This window comes from Canis lupus, chromosome 13 (assembly GCF_003254725.2).
Source record: "Canis lupus dingo isolate Sandy chromosome 13, ASM325472v2, whole genome shotgun sequence".
Lineage (NCBI taxonomy): Eukaryota > Metazoa > Chordata > Mammalia > Carnivora > Canidae > Canis > Canis lupus.
In genome coordinates, this window is record NC_064255.1 from 38,090,212 (window position 1) to 38,111,536 (window position 21,325).

Below are 21,325 nucleotides of genomic sequence, written 5' to 3' on the forward strand. Positions count from 1 at the left end.
AGCCCGGCCCTCGGTCCCGTTTCGCGGTCGTCACTTCTGCCTCTCCCCGCCTTGCCCGGCATGGATCTGCCCGTGGGCCCCGGCGCGGCGGGGCCCAGCAACGTCCCGGCCTTCCTGACCAAGCTGTGGACCCTCGTGAGCGACCCGGACACCGACGCGCTTATCTGCTGGAGCCCGGTGAGGGGCCGGGGCGAGTACCCAGAGGGTGGGTGTGGGGCGGGGCCGGGGCCTGCGCTCGCTGTCGGCCGCTCCGCGCGCCGAGGGCCGCCGGCGGGGAGGGAGGCCTCTCAGGTCCTTCGCTCCCCGTCGGACCGTCGCGGAAGTGGGTCTGCCCGGAGAACAGAGCCCGGCCTCGCAGGCCACCGCCGTGCCCAGGGGACCCTCTCCGTTTTCTCAGATGAGTTCCAGGGCGGGATGGCCGGCGGCTCTTCGGAGAAAATTAGGACGCGGTGCGTGGACTGGAGGTCGTCGCTCTGGTGCGAAAGGGAGAGCCACGAAAACAGAAAGTAAAACGTCACAAAGTTCAGGTTGATCTCGAACCCATAGCCAGAGATACTGGAGCTGGGTCTCCCCGGAGCAGCTTTGTTTTTCATTCCTCATAGGGCGTCTTTATTCAGGTCCCTGTCTTCAGTTGCCTGGCAGCGGGCTTGTTTACAGGGTTTGGCCCTGCAAGACCGGACAGCTCCGGTTTTGCGGAGGTAAATTGGAGAGTGTGTCTGGAGTTGAAGATCAGAATCTGCTGTTCCCAGCCTGGCTGTGATGTCGTGTCCCGGGGAGGCCAGAGCCATACCCCGGGGCCGGCAAACGGGTGACCCCGAGAGAGGCCACACTGGTCACGCAGAGCCTCTGGGTGCCTCCAAATATGCTTGACCCCTCGAGGGCCAACATGCTGGGTTTCTGACTTTACTAAGCACTTCCCTTTCGTGCTCTGAAGCACGAATGAATGCTTCATAGGAATGAAGAAGTGTTCAGGTCGAAGCTAAGTCTTGGCTTGTCTGTTTGCCCGAGCTCTGCTCTGCCTAAAGATTGTCTGGGAATAGGGGATCCCTGGGTGGCTCAGCAGTTTGACATCTGCCTTCAGCCCAGGGCGTGACCCCGGGGTCCTGGGATCGAATCCCTTGTCGGGCTCCCTGCTTGGAGCCTGCTTCTCCCTCTGCCTCTGCCTCTGCCTTTCTCTCTCTCTGTGTCTCTCTTGAGTGAATAAACAAAATCTTAAAAAAAAAAAAAGAAAAAAAGAGAGAGACGGGAAATAAAGAGACTAGGTATTATGCCATGTTCTTATTGGAGACACTGTTTCAGTGATACGCGTGTGGGCACTCTCCATTCCCCAGTGCACTACCTGTTTCCTACCTGATGAGAGGCAGCACCCTGAAGTGGGGAAGCATGCCATCCCCTCTTTCCAGACTTCGGATTTTTCTAACCAAAGGAAGTGACCACACATTTGTATCTTCCTTTATCTTCCTTCTTCCTCTTTTTCCTTCCTCTAACTTCAAGGAAACACTCTTAACCCAGATCCAGGAGGGGCATCAGAGATGCCCTGGGATAGTCCAAGCCTAATCCTACTATGGTGATCTATCCCACCTTCTAGGGTGCCCTTTAATCTGCTTGCTTTTTCTGATTTTTTTTTTTAAAGTTTTTTTTTAGAAGATTTTTTATTTATTCACGAGAGACACACACACAGAGAGAGAGATGCAGAGACACAGGCAGAGGGAGAAGCAGGCTCCATGCCGGGAGCCTGATGTGGGACTCGATCCCCGGTCTCCAGGATCACACCTTGAGCTGCAGGCGGTGCTAAACCGCTGCGCCACCAGGGCTGCCCGCTTTTTCTGATTAAAGATTGTGAGGCATGTGGGTGAAGCGTCCCCAGCTTTCTCTCCAGGACCCACAGCCCGTATCCTGGGCAAGGCCTTTGAACAGGAATGATCAGGCTTGTGACAGCCTTTGCTTACAGTGGCTGCCTATGTGGGTTTGTCGAGGGGCAGGGGGATGGGGAACCAGCCTGAGCATGAGTACGTGAACCTTCCTGGTCTGTATGCAGGTCAGGCAAGACGTAGTGGTAGGGGCTGGCACTCACAATGAATACAGAAGCCAGACAGTAGCTCAGCAGTGGAAGGAAGCCCTTTCCAGGCCGGGTGGGGGGCTGCCGAGCTGCCTGGCTCAGAGACAGGAGATGGTCTGTACCTGTGGCCTTGATCAAAAAAGTCCACACAGTGTCTTCTGCAGAATTTTGGCCCAGAGTGTGACTCTCAGAGGCCTTGGGAAGCTCTGATGTCCTTGGTTTTGGTGCCCCCCACCCCCACCCTTTGTTTTGAAAGTTTTCTCACAGTTCTACCAAGAGAAACTCACCATGTTTGACCCAGGGGACAACAGGCAGTCAAAGGTGTGGTGGCTGACTCTCCAGGCTGAGTACAGTGGGGGATGGGGTCTAGCCCCAGAAACCCTCGCCAGTGGGGCCAGGTTGGGACAGCACTGAGCTTCCTTTGCCAAGCATGACGGACAGACCACAGGTCACTGCCCCGTACAGTTGTGTTGACCTACTGTCAAATCCTCCTACAGTTAAAGACGCACTGAATATGGAGTCTGAGGTGGATAAACAAGGGTCTTTAGAGATGCAGCTGCCCCCCACCCCCAGGTCCTGCGACCCTGCAGCTCCTGCTGCTGCAGGGAGTGAACTTGGCCACCGGGAACACAGCCTAAGGGTGTGCCACAGCTCTCCTGACCTACAGCCTGTGCTTGTTCCCCTTGCCTCCCACCCCCACGGGGACTGTGCATGAATCAGACCTGTCTGGCCTAGGGATCAAGGCCAGGTGAGCCCGGAAGGTGCCTGATAGCACAGTTTAAGGAAGCACTTCTTTTTAGGCCACCTAAAGACTGGGGAGGCTGGGGAGCCCGAGGCGGGACTGTGCTCTGATCAGTGCAGGGCTCTTTCTAGGAGCAGGAGTGGATCTAATAGGACTGTATGGAGGCAGACACCTAGGAACTGGAGGTCGGCAAGGCCAGGGCCTGTCCCAGGTGGCCCTCGCGAGTGCCAGTGGCCAGAGGGTCACTCTGGAGAGGCTGGGTCTCAGGGTGGAGAGTCAGGGACACAGCACTTCCTGCAGTTAGGTCATCAGCTCCCCATGAGACCGCTTGAATTGCTCTGGTCGCACCCATACACTCAGATTTGGCCATGGACCATTTCCAGAGTACCCATGACAGGCAGGGACACTCCTTCTCCCCTGACACTGAGTGTCTAGGTGAGGACCCGACAGGCCCTCTGGATCCTGCCCTTAGGGATGTCAGTGGAACCAAAATGCTGAAGGAGCACCCCAGGTTACCACTCCCCAGTGGCAGGCCGGGAGGCATGCCGCAGGCCCTGACGCTCCCAGGGCCTCCCTGGAGCAGGGCTGCAGTAACAGCCGCCAAACAGTAGCCCAGCTGTGCTTATTCAGACCTTAGGTGCATCGTGAGCCCAAGCCTTCTTGTGTATCAGTTTTCCTCCAGGGCCATCCAAGGAGGTGACAATTGGCCATTTTGTAGATAAGAACACTGAACCTCGGGCAGCCCGGGTGGCTCGGCCGTCTAGCGCCTGCCTTCAGCCCAGGGCGTAATCCTGGAGACCTGGGATCGAGTCCCACGTCAGGCTCCCTGCATGGAGCCTGCTTCTCCCTCTGCCTGTGCCTCTGCCCCCCCGCCCACCGTCTCTCATGGATAAATAAGTAAAGTCTTTATTTATTTATTTATTTATTTATTATTTATTTATTTATTTATTTTTCATTTATGATAGTCACACAAAGAGAGAGAGAGAGGCAGAGACATAGGCAGAGGGAGAAGCAGGCTCCATGCACCGGGAGCCGGACGTGGGACTCGATCCTGGGTCTCCAGGATCGCGCCCTGGGCCGAAGGCAGGCGCTAAACCGCTGCGCCACCCAGGGATCCCCAGTAAAGTCTTTATTAAAAAAAAAAAAAAAAGAACACTGAATCTCAAAGACATCAGGAAACTTCACAAAGAAAGCTGGAGGTTGAAGTCCACTATCTTTCTGATGACCACCAGCTGTTGCTCCCTGACTGCCTTGCCAGGCACTCCGTATTTCCTGGCGGCAGCAGGAGACCCCGACCCATGCCCCCAGGATCAGGATGCTGGCCCCACCCCCACCTGCTTCTCTTAGTTAGACCCTAGCCACACCTGGACCGACCAGCACTGCAGGGTTTCAGTCAGGACTGGATTTGGGATTTTTACATGAGAGTCCCCCTCACCCCTTCAGTAGAGATAATACACACATGGACGGATGAGACTGGCACAGACCTGTAAAGGACAGACTCTACACTGTGGGGTGGGGAGGAGGAACTCAGGGCACAAGGGTCTCAGGAGGGGGCTGGAGGTCTGAACCGTGGTGGCCTCCTTGGAGGGAAGGCAGGTGTCCCGTGTGGCTCACAATTCTTTATTAAAGGACCGGAAGGGGGCAGTGGGATGGACCCACTCTAGAACACACAAAGAGCTCCCATCAGGTATCACATGGGGGCTGGGCCAGAGGCCTCACACTCCATAGACCCCAGAACCTGCAGCTCTGGCTGTAAGGCTCCCTTTCCCTCTGGATGGGGTGGGAGTGCTGTCTTCACAGGCAGTGAAAGGTGGAATGCCAACCCTCAAATGCTTCCCGGGGCTGGCAGCACAGTAGCTGCCACCACAGACCCCTCCCTTCTTGACCTGAAGGCCACGGAGTGATCAGAGTCACCAACCTGCGTGTGTGTTCCTTCATCTGGAGATCCGTGCAGGGGCCAGTGGCCAGAGAGTAGGAGGGACGTGTTGGTGCCTGTGTTGCTGGGACTCACTAAAGCTGACTTCAGCAGGAAGAACAGGATGTAATGGTGCAGCTGGTCTTACACTCAAGGACAAAAGTCAGGTGGAGGAGGAGGACCTAAAGGACCCTCCTTTTCTCGACCAGCCTCACACCTCCTGTCACCTCACTCTGCGGCCTGGATTTCTCTGCTTCTGTGGCCACATGGCTCCAGACATGTGCCTACTGCTCCTCATGCCCATGTTCCTGCTGCATGCAGGGGACCAGGGCACATCACGCCCGACTAGTCTTTGGATGGACATTTGGGGGACGACGGTGTTCTGGGCAGATACTTGGAAAGTGCAGGTGGTCCCCCTCATGGAATACAGTGGTGGTTAACCCTTTGGGGTCATGAAGCCCTTTGAGAAAATACTCAAAGACAGAAGCCCTCTCTATAAAAACATATATGCCTGCAGAATTTGGGATTCATTGTAGGTTGTTCCTAGTGCCATCAAAAATAAGGTCAGAGACTCCAAATTTACAGTCCGACTTGGCATTGAGACTTGCATCTCGGAGCACCTGGCTGGCTCGGTGGCTAGAGCATGCAACACTTGATCTCAAGGCCGTGAGTTCGAGCCCCATGCTGGGTGTAGAATTTACTTGGGAAGGGAGAGGGGTGGTGACACCTGAGTGGCTCAGTCAGTTCAGTGTCTGCCTTCGGCTTGGGTCATGATCCCAGGGTCCTGGGATAGGGCCCCACGTCAGGCTCCCTGCTCAGCAGGGAAGGCTGCCTCTCCCTCTCCCGCTGCCTCTCTTCCTGCTCATGCTCTCTCTCACTGTCAAGTAGATACATAGAATAATTTTGTTTTAGAAAGTGCATCTCGGGATGAGGGCATCACTCACCAGCCAGCAGTGGGGCACTCACTTCTCTCTGCTTCTCCATATTTCTAATTGTAGGCTTTCACTATACCAGAGGAAAAGCTGAGAGCACCCCCAGGAATCCCCCAGAGGCAGCAGAGAAGGAAGGGTCCTGGACCATGAGGCAGGGAGATAGAATGTCACGTTCTGTGAAGGTCTCACCAGAGACTTTCGAAACTCCGTAAGGCAGGGCTCGTGCGACATACTCAGTGTGGGCTTAACCCTTGAACAGTGTTCAGGATTGGAAAACAGGAAGGACAGGTAAGCCACACAGGTGCCCAGGTTTTCTGCCTGGAGGCGGTTTTCAGACTAACAGCCCAGCTTTGGAGAAGCTAAGGCAGCTAGAGTTTGCAAGGTGCGGTCAGGGAAGGGAGCTGCACTGAGACGGAGCCCCAGGAGTCTGTGCATGAGCCCATTTGGGTCTTCAGCAGGTGCTGGTTCACCTGCCCGTAGGAGGAGACCTATGAAGCCAGCCTGAGAACCTTCTAGAGAAGGAACAGCTACTGAGGAGAGCTCACGCGGGGCGGCGAGTCACCTGAGCTCTCCCAGCCAGAGCGGAGGAGCCACCTGGACGTGCAGAGCATTCCGCAGAGGCTACAGCTTGGCAGTGGGACCGAATCAGGAGAGTCTGCCCCCAGTGCAGTGTGATCAAGTTTAGAGAGAAGCCTTGAAAGACCAGGCTGATCCCCACGGAACACTCTGGGGAGGAAGACCACACGACTAGACACGACGTAAAGACCTTCGTGTCCAGGGCCCTATCAGAACCAACAGAGGAGCCACTTGGCAGGAGCGTGTGTCCTGTGACAAAGGGCAGTGTCATAGCAGTGTTCCCAGGGCTGAGGGGAACTAGCCAACAAAGACACTGAGACAACTGTAAAAATATTCCGAGTGCTCAAAGAAGTAAACCAAATCCATGAAGACAGACGTGGAGGACAGAGAATAAAGTGTCAGTGGCACACATATCCCAGAATTCCAGACTGTTCGTGTAGATACCCCTTCAGGGAGGTGTCACGTATCTTCCCACCTGTACGTGTGGGCTACACGTAGTGACTTTGTTCCGAGAAACGCAGAGTGGGAACGGGTAGGGGCGACGACAGCGGAGACCCCTGACGGGGCCTCGTAGTGTGCATCCTGCCGTGACACGGCGAGGGCACTTACCGTCTGTGGTCTTCCCCTCCAAAAACTTACATAACCTCACCTGGTCAAGAGGAAAAGACACAGGACAAATCCAGGTTGAGGAACATTCTACAAAATACCAGACCAGTGCTCCTCAAAACTCAAGGTCAAAAGAACCAGGAAAGTCTAAGAGGTTGTCGTAGCCAAGAGGAATATAAGGACACATAACAACTGAATGTCATGTAACCCCTTGGATGATGTCCTGGGACAGAGCGGCATCAGCTAAAAACTAAGGAAATCCGAATAAAATAGGGACTGTAGTTAATAATAACGTATGGGTATCCACCCTTTTTTTTTAAAAAGCTCACGTTATGCCATCTTGCTCGTACAGAAGACCTACGTTAGTACCTGTTTCAGCCAACTAAAAGAAATCCAAAAAGGATTTTCATTTTTACAAAAAGCGAAAATAGCATTCAGCATATTTTTTGCAGCAAGCCATGGTAGAGGCAGTGCACGTTCCACGCGGCAAGGGTGGCCCTGCCAGGCTCTTTCCTCAGGGGCTGTACTCAGCATCTCAGCCTCACACTGCTAGAGCTGTGCGCTGTGTCTGAGTACCTATGACTTATATCAACTTACTTTGTGCATCCATTTGCAAGGTGTGTTCTGAGGTATCAGAAAAACGTAAGTGATTATTTTTGGGGGTCTGGGAATACTCTATATTTTGCCATATTGATTAACAGTAATTCCTGGGACACCTGGGTGGCTCTGTGAGCGTCTGCCTTCGGCTCAGGGCGTGACCCGGGATCGAGTCCCACGTCAGGCTCCCTGCATGGAGCCTGCTTCTCCCTCTGCCTGTGTCTCTGCCTCTCTCTCTATGTCTCTCATGAATGAATAAATATATCTTAAAAAAAAAAAAAAAAAAAAAAACAGTTAATTCTCGGCTTTAAAAAATTTGGGTTAGGGATCCCTGGGTGGCGCAGCGGTTTGGCACCTGCCTTTGGCTCAGAGCGCGATCCTGGAGACCCGGATCGAATCTCATGTCAGGCTCCCGGTGAATGGAGCCTGCTTCTCCCTCTGCCTGTGTCTCTGCCTCTGTGACTATCATAAATTAAAAAAAAAAAAAAAAAATTGGGGTTATAAAAGATTTCATAGGAACACTCTACTTTCAGATAGCAGGGAAAACCTCTATATTGATTCATTACTTGTGACAAGTACCCAATGATACTGATGGTTTGCAGAGCATGTGAGAACCCTGTACTATCTTCCCAATTTTTCTGTAAATCTGAAGTTACTCTAAAATCCAAAATTTATTTGTATAAGTCACTGTCGGGGATTAACAGCAGATTAGAGGGCAGCCCCGGTGGCCCAGCGGTTTGGTGCTGCCTTCAGCCTAGGGCGGGATCCTGGAGACCCGGGATCGAGTCCCACATCGGGCTCCCTGCATGGAGCCTGCTTCTCCCTCTGCCTGTGTCTCTGCCTCTCTTTCTGTGTGTGTGTGTGTGTGTGTGTGTGTGTGTGTGTCATGAATAAATAAATAAAATCTTTAAAAAAAAAAAACAGATTAGATACTGCAGAAGAAAAGATCACTGAACTAGAGTTCTATGGTTATAGAAACCGTTCGCAGTGATTTCCAGGAAAACCAGACTGGACACTGAGCAGAGCCACCTGGAGACAGTATCACACAGCCTGACACACAAGTGAGGTCCCAGGATAAAGGAAGAGGGAATGCTTAGATGTAACTATCCAAATTTTTGGAAAGCTGTGAACCCACAGATCCAAGATTTATAAGAACTTCCAAGGAAGGGGAACGCCTGGGTGGCTCAGTGGTTGAGTGTCTGCCTTCTGCTCAGGTCATGACCCCGGGGCCCTGGGATCGAGTCCCACATCGGGCTCCCCGCATGGAGCCTGCTTCTCCCTCTGCCTGTGTCTCTGCCTCTCTCTCTCTCTCTCTCTCTCTCTGTGTCTCTCATGAATAAATGAATAAAATCTTAAAAAAAAAAAAAGTCCCAAGGAATCTACCAAAAGAAGTTACTAGAACTAACAAATGAGTTTAGTGAGGCCACAGGATTCAAGGGTAGTATATAAAAACCAATTCTGCTTCTATACACTAGCAATGAATTGTTGAAAATGGAAATATTTACAATAGCTTCTAAAAAACCACAAAGGGGCGCCTGGGGGGCTCGGTTGAGAGTCCGAGTCTTGATTTCGGCTCAGGTCGTGATCTCAGGGTTGTGAGATTGAGCCTTTATAGGACTCTGTGTTCAGCAAGGGGTCAGCTTGGGATTCCTCCCCCTTGGCCCCTCCCTCCCTAAAATAAGTAAGTAAATCTTTACAACACTCACACACGATATTTAGCAGTTGTGTTACTTACTGCTGTGTAACCCATTATCTCCAAACGTAACTGCTTAAAACAACAACGTCTCTGTTCCTGAGAGTCACAGACTGATGTGGACTCAAGGTCTCATGAGGTTGCAGTCATTTCAAGACTCAACTAGAGAAAAGAAACCTGCTTAAGTGTTTGTGGCAGGTAACTTTTGTCAAGAGACTTGCATTGCTCACCACGCAAGCCTCTCCCTAGGCCGCCCTTAGCAGGTCAGCCCGCTTCTCTCCGAGCAAGAGATCCTAGAGAGCAAGATCCCTAGGTGGCCTTAGTAACACGTTCTCCAAAACCATCACACCTGCTAAATGCTGGTGGTCACAAAGAACAGCCCTGGTACAAGCCCCATGTTGGGTATAGAGATTACTTAAAACTAAATAAACTTTTTAAAAAGTTAGACAAAAACAGTTCCAAGAAAACTACAGACCAGTATCTTTCAAAATGCCTTCTATAAAATAGGAGCAAATCTAGCAATATATTAAAAAAAAGTAATGTCAAGGGTGGTTCAAGATTTTAAAATCAAGTCAATATAATCCATTGTGTTAATAGCCTGAAAGAGAAAAACCACATAATCATATTATTTGCAGGAAAAACATTTGTCAAAATATGATGTTCAGGGCAGCCCGGGTGGCTCAGTGGTTTTGTGCCCGCCTTGGGCCCAGGACGTGATTCTGGGGACCCGGGATCACATCCCACATCAGGCTCCCTGCAGGGAGCCTGCTTCTCCTACATCTCTCTCTCTCTCCCTCTCTCTCTCTCTCTCTCTCTCTGTCTCAAATGAATAAAATCTTTAAAAAATAAAATATGTTCATAAAAAAATATCCTCTGGAAGCTAAGAATAGTGGGGAACTTATTCAGCCTAATTCAAAAGGCTCTACAAAGAAACTTACACCTAGTATCATACTTAATGATAGGAGAGCCTGAATGTTTTTCCCCTAAGATCAGAATAAGGCACAATGTCTATTCTCACCAGTTCTAGTCAACATTGTACCGGAAGGCCTGTCCAGTATTTGAAGAAAAGAAAAATTAAAGGAATATGTTTTGGAGAGGGAGAAATAAGACCAGTCTTATTCATGAATAGCACGATTGTCTACACAGAAAATCCCAAGAAATCTACAAAAATACTCCTAGAACTAGGGGTATCTGGGTGGCTTAGTTGGTTAAGCATCTGACTCCTGATTTCAGCTCATGTCATAATCTCAGGGTCGTGAGATAGAACCCTGTGTCGGGTCTAGGCTGGGCTGGGAGCCTGCTTAAAATTGTCTGTTCCTCTCCCCTCTGTCCCTACACCCACACACACACACTTGCACATGCATGGTCTCTCTTAAATTTTTTTCTTTTTAATATTTAAAAATTAAAAAATATATACTCTTAGAACTAAACAATGAGTTTTGCAAGATTATTAGATACAAGGTCAATACAAAATCAATTGCATTTCTTTTTTTTAAGATTTTTTTTTAAAGATTTTATTTATTCATAACAGACACAGAGAGAGAGAGGCAGAGACACAGGCAGAGGGAGACGCAGGCTCCATGTGTCCATGTGCCCCAGTGTCACACCTTGAGCTGAAGGCAGCCACTCAACCACTGAGCCACCCAGGTGTCCCTCTAAACATATTTTGAATGTGTTCCTTGAAGTCTTGGTTAAATGTGATGTCTGTCACAGGCAGTTACTGTTTTTCTCTTTTCCCTGTGCATGGATCATACTTTGCTGTTTCTTTACATGTCTCATAATTTTGTAGAAAAAAAGTACATTTTAGGGGTGCCTGGGTGGCCCAGTTGGTTAAGGGTCTGCCTTTGGCTCAGGTCATGATCCCGGAGTCCTGGGATCGAGCCCCACATCAGGCTCCCTGCTCAATGGGGAGTCTGCTTCTCTCTTTCACTCTCAAATAAATAAAGGCTTTAAAGATAAAAAGAAAAAAAAGAAAGAAAGAAAAAGTATATTGTAGGTAATGCTGTACTTCTGGATGACCACCCCACCCACCCACCCTTGTGCTTTTTTGGGGGGGGGGGTTGCTGGCTTGTAGGTTGCGTCAGTGAGGTCTGTTTCTCCGTGTTAGTTCACTGGCTTGGGGTGTTACACCCAGACTGTAGGCTCTGTAATTACTGCCTCATTGTTCTGTTGGCTTTGACAGTACCCCAGGGCACAGATTGTTGAGAAGTCTGGTCTAATTACATTCAGGCAGTGGTGGCCTTTAAGTTCTGTCTGAGGTCTGTTCTGACCTGGGCGGGCTGATAGCTGTCTTTGCTGTGTGAGCAAGCTGGCCTTGGTTAAGCCTTTTACTGTTCCTTTTTTTTTTTTTTTTTTTTTAAGACTTATTTATTTAGTGGGAGAGAGAGCATGCACACACGATTTGGGGAGGCACAGAGGGAGAAGGAGAAAGAGGATCTCAAGAAGGCTCCCTGATGAACACAGAGCCTGACATGGGACTCGATCCTACAACCCACAGATCATGACCTGACCTGAAATCAAGAGTTGGTGGACCCTCTACCAACTGAGCCACTCAGGCACCCCTCAAGCTTATTTTACTCCTAATTTAGAGGTGCTGTTGTTTTCCAGAGCAACCTTAGGCTTGAACTTTCTAACACTTTGGTTTCACATAAACTGAGTTTGCTTGGGGAGAACTTCAGAGTTTTCTTTCCTTTGGGCTGCCTCCCTCATGAGAACTCTCTGAGCCACTATTTTGGGCACTGGGCAGGGCAGTGGGCTCTGGTCTTCCTCGCTTGGCTCTCCCAACATGGATGCTGTACCCTACATGCTAGCTGGAGTGAGGGCAATCGGGGTGCCTGGGGTACAGCCTGCATTATATGGATGGGGGCAAAATGGAGAAGCACCCACACACACACCTCTTGGTTGCAGTCACCAAGAATTTAGCCTCTTGACCTTGTTGTTAGACAGGATAAGAGATACTGGTGGCCTTCTCCTCTCAGTGAGATACAGTAAGTCTGTAAGTAAACAGAAGGGAGAGGAACCCCCACCCTCCTGGTCATGCTCTCCCAAAGTGTAGCATCAACCAAGGTGAACTGAGTGGGGAGGGAGCAGCTTGCAGCTCGGGTGCTACAGGCTCACTAGTCCTGCATAGGTTTAGTAGGTTTTTTTGAATAAATGTTTTCATTTGTTGTATGCCTTTAGGATCATTTCCAGAGACTTTTTTTTTTTTTTTTAAGATCTTATTTATTTATTCATGAGAGACACTGAGAGAAGCAGGCTCCCTGCAGGGAGCCTGATGTGGGACTTGATCCCAGGACCCTGGGGTCATGCCCTGAGCCAAAGGCAGACAATCACTGACCACTCAGGGGTCCCAAGACTTTAAATGGTTTGAATAAGCTTTGTTTCACTTGGGAGTGGTTCACACTTGACATCCCAAATGCAAAGTTGCTCCTTCCTTTTCAAAGAGTAGTTTTGGGATCCCTGGGTGGCGCAGCGCTTTGGCGCCTGCCTTTGGCCCAGGGCGATCCTGGAGACCTAGGATCGAATCCCACGTCAGGCTCCCAGTGCATGGAGCCTGCTTCTCCCTCTGCCTGTGTCTCTGCCTCTCTCTCTCTCTCCCCCCCCCCCCCCCCCCGTGTGACTATCATGAATAAATAAATTAAAAAAAAAAAAAAAACAAAGAGTAGTTTTGCTCCCTTTGCTCCCAGATACAGAATTCTGGGTAAACAGGTTTTTTTCTTTCAGCCATCCCAGTGCCTTCTGGCCTCCATGGTTTCTGATGAGAAATCAACTGTTAATCTTATTAAGGGTCCTTTGTACAAAATGAGTCTGTTTCTCCCTTTTTGCGTTGAAAATTCTCTCTGGATCTTTTCATCCTGTTTGATTATGAAGTATCTAGGTGTGAATTTCTTTGAGTTTATTCTGCTTAGAGTTTGTTTAGCTTCCTGACATTTTTCATCAAATTTGGGAAGTTTTTAGCCATTATTCTCTGTCCTCTCCTGCTGGGACTCCCATTGTGCTTAAGCTGGTGTTTGGTGGTATCCCACAGTCTCTGAGTGCATTTTTCTTCATTGTTTTCTCTTTCTGTTCCTCAGGCTGGATAATCTCAATTGACCCATTGTCATGTTTGATTCCTTGTCTGTGCTCAGATCTGCTTTCAAGCCCCTCTAGTGAGTTTTAGGCCTGAGTTGTAATACTTTTTAACTCTAGATTTCTGATTTGGTTCATTTTTATGATTTTGCTCTTTACTGGTACTCTTTATTCTCGGAGATATTCTCATACTTTCCCTTATTTCTTTAGATACGGTTTCATTTTAGTCTTTTAACATATTTGAAATAGCTGATTTAAACTCTGTCTAGTAAATCCAACTTCTAAGCTTATTTAGGGATGGTTTCAACTGATTGCTTTTTTCCCCACCATATACGCTGTGCCTTATTTCTTTGCATGTCTCATACTGTAATGAAAACTGGACTTTCAGTCGATATAACATGGCACGTGTTGGTTTCTGAACATCAGCTTCTCCTTCCTCCCCAGGGCTGTTGCTTTTGCTGTTTCTTATGCTGTCGGTATTTGTTTGTCTAGTGACTTTTCTGAATTCTGGACAGTGTATGGTCTTCATTGTTCGTGACCGCTTAAGTCTTTGCTTGGTTAGCTTCACAGGTACAGAAAGGGGCAGAAATTTCCTTTGATGCTTGGAACCCATAAGTGCCCCATTCTTTGCTGGGGGCTCTGAATTTATCAGGGTAAGCCTTCAGTGCTCAGCCGGGCAGTTGACGCCTCTACTTCATTCTCTGTTTGCTGATGATGCCTCAGAGTCAGCCCAGTGTGCAAACCTAGGGCCTTTTCAGGCCTTACCTCATTCTTGATGCGGCCCCGCACGTGCACGTGACTTCTGGATTTGCAGGAAGATTTGGGGTTTTTCCAAAACCCCAGCTTTTCCTCTTAAGTTTCCTGGTTAGCCTGGTTTTTGCCGTAACTGCTATCCTCTGCCTTAGACTCAGAGTTGTTACATCCGCTCTTGATGGTATCAACATCCCCAGGGAAAAGGCTTTTTCTCCTGGGAGAGTTTGGGGTCAAATCAAGCAAAGACAGCTTTGCAAGTGGAATCTCCAGGGAGCTGTCAGACCAGTAAGATAGCAGATCTCTGGGAGTGGGGCGTTGAAGGAGCTCCGGCCCCATCGTCACCCCGGCTGCCAGGGAGCTGGGCTTCTGTGATCTCAGCTGCTGGCAGAGGAAGTGGGGAGGGGGCAAGTCAAAATACCACAGCACTCAGCTCACTGGGGTTACCTCGAGTGGCGAGTGAACCGAGTGAACCACGGCTCTTGAATAAACGCTCCCCATGTTGCTGTCATCCCTTGATGGGTTTTCAGGGTTCTGAAAAAGTGCACCCTAACACTTCTGCCAGTGTCCTTAACACTGCTTTGGAGGAGGAGGGGTCTTCAGAGTCCTTCCTCCTCCCTCCCCCTCACACGCGCACGTGTCACCTGGGGGCCCTCTGGCCTCTCGCTCTCCTTACTCTTAGTGCCCTCTCTGACGGGAAGCCTTGCCGGTGTACCTTGTAGACTCCCGCCACCCCTCCTCCCCTCCGCACTCCCTGTCCCTGCTCCAGGCCCCTGACCCTCCTGGTAGCTCCTGGACATAGGTCAGAAAGGAGATGAAAGAAGAGTAGTGGGGTGACTCCGTCAGGACCTCCATTTCTCGTCTCATGCCCACAGGGACGGGCCTGCGGTTCTGAGCACAACTGTGTTTCCCTCCAGAATGAATGACGTCAGGCTCCCATTGTCTTGGCTGCCTCACTTTGGGGTCTTAGCTGCTCTTGGGGGAAATTTGCTGATTACCCTAAAGACTGGGTCTGAAAAGCTATGTGTTGGGAACCTCTGACCCCTGGGGCAGGGCTTCCCGACTGGGACGAGGGCCTCCTGTAGGGCGCGCACAGAGGGGCCGGGAGCCGAGCTGCCCACCTCTCGGGGGCGTGCCCGCCTGGCCAGCCGCGCGTGACTCCGCCCCTGTGTCCCAGCAGAGTGGGAATAGCTTCCACGTGTTCGACCAGGGACAGTTCGCCAAGGAGGTGTTGCCGAAGTACTTCAAGCACAACAACATGGCCAGCTTCGTGCGCCAGCTCAACATGTGTGAGTACCCGCCTGGAGGGCGTGTGGGGCAGGGACGGAGGGCCGCCTCCTCTGAGGGTCTCTGCAGCCCTGCTGCCCGGTCCCGTGAAGGATGGGGCTGCGGGTTCTGACACCTGCGCTGGCCTGGAGGCGGACTGTGCACCTGGGGGGGCAGGCTCCGGTGGGCCTGAACCCAGGGTCCTCCGGGCAGAGTTTGTGAGCGCAGCCGGACACAGCCGCGTGTGGTCCAGGAATGCGGGGTCTCCCTTAGACTGAGAGCACCAGCCGCCGCGGGCCGTGGTGTGACCAGAGCCGCGCCGGGCACGGCCCTCCCCCCGGGGTCCTCCCCACGTCCCTCAGCGGGGCAGCGGCCAGGCTGTAGTCGGGGTCTGGTCCCCAGCCCTGAGGCAGAGCCGCCCCCACCCCGTCACATGCAGACGGCTTCCGGAAGGTGGTGCACATTGAGCAGGGTGGCTTGGTCAAGCCAGAGAGGGACGACACTGAGTTCCAGCACCCGTGCTTCCTGCGTGGCCAGGAGCAGCTCCTTGAGAACATCAAGAGGAAAGTGACCAGCGTGAGTAGCCAGCCTCCCTCTCTGCCTCCTCAGACCTTCCTCCAGGCCACGCGGGCCAGCAGCGTCCGCTTCCTGTCCTGCTGGGCCTGTCGCTGCTGAGGGCAGCTGGCCCCCTGCCCCCGCTTGCCCGCCGTGGGCCCCCTCGCCCAAACCCCAGCAGCCACCACGTGAAGGCCCCTCTCCAGACACCAGCCCCTTGGCCTTGGCGCCGCATCCCAGGCCCTCCCTCTTCCCGGGAACCCAGGTCTCCACACTGAAGAACGAGGACATAAAGATCCGCCAGGACAGTGTCACCAAGCTGCTGACCGACGTGCAGCTCATGAAGGGGAAGCAGGAGAGCATGGACTCCAAGCTGCTGGCCATGAAGCAGTAGGTTCCCTACAGCGAGTGCAGAGGGGCCACCGGGCAGGGGAGATGGCGGGACGAGAGGACCCGGCCGGGGGGTGGGGGTGGGGGACCTGAGGAAGGTGCAAGCCTGCAAGCCAGCAGTGTCCTGGGGCCTCCTCCCACCAGCCCTGCCTCCCACAGTTTGTGGCACAGGCTCCCAGGCCTTCTGCTCTCCACATGTAGTTAAATTGGGACTTGAACTCCCTTCTGGGAGACAGGGTCCACCCCCCCAGTGTTCCTGCCCCAACGGGCAGAGCTGGGCTCCTCCCACTCGCTGTGTCATGCAACCTCACTGCTGGGTCTCCACGGCCCATCGAAGCACCAGCCCTGGGGGCCCCGGGGGCCCCAGCAACCACAGCCTAGGGTGGCTGTCCTCATGACTCCAGGGTCACAGAAGCAGCTCCTGGGCTCTGACCACCCTCCCAATGGGGTCCCTCAGAAGCCAGTGGCCCTATGGCACCTGGAAATGGGGGCCAGGTGAATTTGGCCTCCCAGAACGTGGGTACCTCTCGGGACAAGGCCAAGGGGGTCAATTCCATGTCAGTGAGACATTCAGGAGGCGTGGCAAGGCCTGCTCACAGCCCCGTGCATCCCTGTTGGGAAGATGGTGCTCCAGTGGCACTCATACCCCTTGAAGCCCCTTCTGAGCCTTTCACAGGCCCCGTGATGGGCCCTGAGCTCCCTAAAGGCCCACGACAACCCCCATCAGCCACTCTGCAGCCTGAACAGCTGGGCTGCACCGTACCCCAGGCCTTCCCTCCTCGCCTCAGGTTCAGGGGGGCAGACACTCGGGTTGTGTGCCCCCACAGGGGTCTCCTCCAGGATCCTGGGGTGCACCCAACATGCCCCTTCCTTGGGAGCCTCACTATCCTCCACCTGTACCTCTATCTGTCCCGCCCTGGCCCTGTGGCAGAGCACCGCACACATGACCCACACCTGCGGGCGGTGGGGGGTGTCTGCGGAGCCCCCCAGTCCTGCTGACTGCACCCGGTGTGTTACAGCGAGAACGAGGCCTTGTGGCGGGAAGTGGCCAGCCTGCGGCAGAAGCACGCCCAGCAGCAGAAAGTCGTCAACAAGGTGCGCGGCGGGCCCCGGGGGGTGCCTGCAGGTCCCGTCCTCGGCTGGGCTGACTGTGCCTTTCCCCCGTAGCTCATCCAGTTCCTCATCTCCTTGGTGCAGTCGAACCGGATCCTGGGGGTGAAGAGGAAAATGTGAGGCCCAGGGGCGGGGGGGCTGCTCCTCAGCTCGGGGCCCCCGGCCACCCTGTGTCCTCTTGGCTGAGGCCTGGGTGGCCGAGGCCCGGGGGAGGCACCTGACCCCGCCCCTTCCCCCCACAGCCCCCTGATGCTGAACGACGGCAGTTCGGCACATTCCATGCCCAAGTATGGCCGGCAGTACTCCCTGGAGCACATTCACGGCTCGGGCCCCTACTCGGTGAGCACCGGGTGCAGCAGGCCTGGCCCGGGGGGGCGCGGGCAGGCGCCGCTGCGGCTCCTGCCACATAGGTCACCTCCCTTTGATGGCAGGCTCCTTCCCCGGCCTACAGCAGCTCCAGCCTCTACTCCCCAGATGCCGTCGCCAGCTCCGGACCCATCATCTCCGACATCACTGAACTGGCCCCCAGCAGTCCCTTGGCCTCCCCGGGCGGAAGCGTAGACGAGAGGTGGGGGCCTCGTCGTCCTCCCACCCGTCGGGAGAGGGGTGGGCTCACAGAGCCAGCTCCTGATGTGTGCGCCCCCACACGCAGGCCACTGTCCAGCAGCCCCGTGGTACGCGTCAAGGAGGAGCCCCCCAGCCCTCCTCGGAGCCCCCGGGTGGAGGAGGCCAGTCCTGGACACCAGTCCTCAGTCGTGGAGATACCCCTGTCCCCCACCGCCCTCATTGACTCCATCCTGCGGGAAAGCGAGCCTGCGCCCGCCGCCCCAACCACACCCCTCACGGATGCAGGGGGCCGCCGCCCCTCACCCTCGCCCCCGCCTGCCCCGGCCCCTGAGAAGTGCCTCAGCGTAGCCTGCCTGGACAAGTGAGTGCCCCCCACCCACCTCCACCACAGCCTCTGGAAGCTGGGACTGTCCTGGAGGGGCTGCTACAGGGTGGTCGTCAGGCGGCGGGCACACGGTCGCTGGAGGACGCACCAGCAGACCCGGCCCTGAGCTCAGAGCTTGCTGGGCCCACGTCCCCAGGGTCTCAGGAGCCAAGGGGGTGTGGCCCCGCAGGCCTGTGACACCTGCTCTCTGAGCCACTCTGGCTGCTGCTGTCACCCCTTCCTGCAACAGGCCACTGCACCTGTCCTGCTGCCCAGCAGGGGGCTTGCCCCAGAGGCCAGGCAAGCAAGGGCGGGGGGGCACGGAGTCCACCTGGCCCCCACCTGCAATCGGGGGGCTCTTGTCTTTGTATCTTGCAGTTTGGCTCGCGCTCCACAGATGTCTGGGGTCGCCCGCCTCTTCCCCTGCCCCTCCTCTCTGCATGGCCGAGTCCAGCCAGGGTTAGCGCCGTCCCCACTGGGGAGGGAGGAGGGCTCCGCCAGAGCTCAGGCCCCTCCCCAGCCTCGGACCAGACCCTGGCCTGGCCATGAGCACTCGGCCCTGCCCGGTGAACAGGCGCCGGGCCCTCTGCAGCGGGGGGCAACCCCCACCCCAGGCTCTGGGGCCTGAGCCAGTGGCCCAGGTCGCCGACTGACCAGGATGGGCCTCCCAGCCTGGCAGCTGCCACCGGTGCAGCCGAGGCCCTGGCTGCTGTGTGCACTGGCTTCCTCGCAGGGCGGGGAGGGGTGAGGCGGGGCCCCAAGGACACCACCCAGAGTCGGCCTGGTGGCCGCCCGTCTAGTGGCCCAGGGCCTTCTTGGCCACAGCCTCCTGACCCAGGCCTCTTTCCCAGCATGCACGGGGGCACACACACGCGTGCACACGTCAGACCAGCCCTCCGCACCCTGCTGCAGTTCCCCCTCCCTGTCCCTACCGCCTTCCAATGGAAAGGCAAGACCTTGTCAAGCCTTGAAAACTGCCCCCAGCCCGTCCTGCACACTGAACCCCTCCTGCCCCCTCCCCACCGCCACGTTGGCCCTGTGTGAAGTGCCTCCAGAGGCCTTACTGTGCCTCACGGTGACATGCCGGTGGCGTGGCCTGAGCTACCGTCCCCGCCGTGGCCAAGGCTCTGGCCCTTTTCCCGCACACGCTGTGCAGCGGGGCCCCCCCGGGAGCCCAGGCAGGGTGGGGCGTCGCTACGGGCAGCCCCTCTCGGATGGCGGGTGTGAGCACCGGCAGGAAGGCATCCGGCTGGGGGTGCCTAGAGCCCCACTTTACCTGCCCCACCCACTCCGGCTAGGACGGAGCTCAGTGACCACCTGGACGCCATGGACTCCAACCTGGACAACCTGCAGACCATGCTGACGAGCCACGGCTTCAGCGTGGACACGAGCGCCCTACTGGACGTGAGTCCCTCCCCTCCCCTCCCCTCCCCTCCCCTCCCCTCCCCGCGGGCTGCGGGCTCCCAGTGTGGCCTGACTGCCCTCCCTCCCCGCAGCTGTTCAGCCCCTCCGTGACGGTGCCCGACATGAGCCTGCCCGACCTTGACAGCAGCCTGGCCAGCGTGCGTAGGCAGGGAGGGGGGCAGGGGCCTGGGGCGGGGTGGGCCGGCAAGCCGGAGCCTCACTCTGCCCCCTGCTCCCCAGCAGATCCAGGAGCTCCTCTCCCCCCAGGAGCCACCCAGGCCTCTTGAGGCAGAGAACAGCAGCCCTGACTCAGGTGAGCCAAGCCCCGAGCCCATGCCCGCCCCGCCCGTGCCCCCCACACCTGTGCCCTGACCCAGCCCCCACCCCCAGGGAAGCAGCTGGTGCACTACACGGCGCAACCCCTGTTCTTGGTGGACCCGGGCTCCGTGGATATGGGAAGCAGCGACCTGCCCGTGCTCTTCGAGCTGGGGGAGGGTTCCTACTTCTCCGAGGGGGACGACTACACAGATGACCCCACCATCTCCCTGCTGACGGGCTCTGAGCCCCCGAAAGCCAAGGACCCCACTGTCTCCTAGAGGCCCCAGGAGGAAGGCTGGCCAAGGGCTAGGCGTGGACCCCGGTCGGCAGCGAGGGCCACAGCCCTGTGTGCCTGGCTGGCTTGAGGCTTTACAGCCACCTTGGACTGACCAGCACTGCGGGGATTCAGTCAGGATTGGATTTTGGGTTTTTACACGAGAGTCCCCCTCACCCCTTCAATAGAGATATACACACACACGGACAGACGGACGGACGAGACTGGCAGAGACCTATAAAGGACAGACTGTACGCTGTGGCCTCCCGCGTGTTTCCTCCCGCCACCCCCAGGTGGGGAGGGGGTGGGGGGCTTGGCCGTGGTGGCCGCCTTGGAGGGAAGGCAGATGTCCAGAGCAGAGCTGTGCGCACCTCACTCCACAGGAACCGTGTGGCTCACAATTCTTTATTAAAGGATGGGACGGGGGCAGTGGGATGGACCCGCTGGAACACCCTCCCCACAAGGGGACCGGGGCGGGGGGGTGAAGAGCGTGGACGGGCACGCCATGTGTATCTTCCTGGCACAGCCGTCCCTGCTCTTAACGCGGTCTCAAGGCACTGGGCTGATTTGGGAGCAGGGGAGGGGTGGGGGGCAACAGACCAGAGCAGCCCACCTGATGCTCTGTGCCCCCGGCGTCCGTCCCCTACCCCCCATCCTCAGCACGGCCCAGGGTGACAGCTACCAGGAGGCAGGGGCTGCAGGGCTCTTGAGGCCACCACCCAGGCACCTTGTCACACCCCTGCCTTGGCCGCAGGGTCTTTAGTAGAGAGAGCCCACCGGCCGAGGTAGGCTGTCCCCACCTCTCAGGCTTGGCAGGTGGTCGGGCCTGCGAGCGGGGTATCCTGAGGCTGTGTGAACTGCCCTGCCCAGGGTGGGGAGAGCTGAGGGGACAGGCCCCAAACCAGAGGAGCTGAGGGTTCCTCTGGGGTCCTGGCAGGGGCAGAGGATGCGTGTGTGCTCCTGAGGGACACCAGGTCAGGGGCTGGCCAGGCCACCTGCCTCATCCAGGAGACCCAGAGCATGCCCGAGGGTCCATGGGCCACTGCTGTGACCCCACAGCCCAGGGACGGCCCCAGGCACGCGGCCCTACCAGCCAGCAGCTGGTCCTGGTCCTTGGGGCCCCTGCCGAGGCCCCA

General features: G+C 55.3%; 1 protein-coding gene across 4 annotated transcripts; it reads left to right on the plus strand.

The window, feature by feature from the left end:
* The first annotated feature begins 41 nt into the window (after positions 1–41).
* HSF1 (heat shock transcription factor 1) lies at positions 42–20,443 on the plus strand. 4 transcript variants are annotated; one of them, XM_025450733.3, is made up of 14 exons: positions 42–177; positions 15,119–15,227; positions 15,644–15,780; positions 16,025–16,149; positions 17,169–17,244; positions 17,317–17,378; positions 17,505–17,601; positions 17,694–17,830; positions 17,915–18,190; positions 18,572–18,652; positions 19,492–19,597; positions 19,690–19,755; positions 19,838–19,910; positions 19,988–20,443. In XM_025450733.3, exons 1-14 carry the CDS (start codon positions 61–63, stop codon positions 20,191–20,193), a joined length of 1,668 nt encoding a protein of 555 aa, XP_025306518.1. In that variant the 5' UTR covers positions 42–60; the 3' UTR covers positions 20,194–20,443. The 4 variants fall into 4 exon arrangements, with proteins under 4 accessions (XP_025306518.1, XP_025306519.1, XP_025306520.1 ...); XM_025450734.3 differs by having other exon boundaries at positions 19,841–19,910; XM_025450735.3 differs by lacking the exon at positions 18,572–18,652.
* The last annotated feature ends 882 nt before the right edge of the window (positions 20,444–21,325 follow it).

Excerpts from the sequence above, each read along its gene's own strand:
- HSF1 (XM_025450733.3), top strand. The coding sequence starts at position 61 with ATGGATCTGCCCGTGGGCCCCGGCGCGGCGGGGCCCAGCAACGTCCCG. Across the intron at positions 18,653-19,491 it reads CATGGCCGAGTCCAGCCAGG|GACGGAGCTCAGTGACCACC; the intron begins GTTAGCGCCGTC and ends CACTCCGGCTAG. Across the intron at positions 19,911-19,987 it reads GAACAGCAGCCCTGACTCAG|GGAAGCAGCTGGTGCACTAC; the intron begins GTGAGCCAAGCC and ends CCCCACCCCCAG.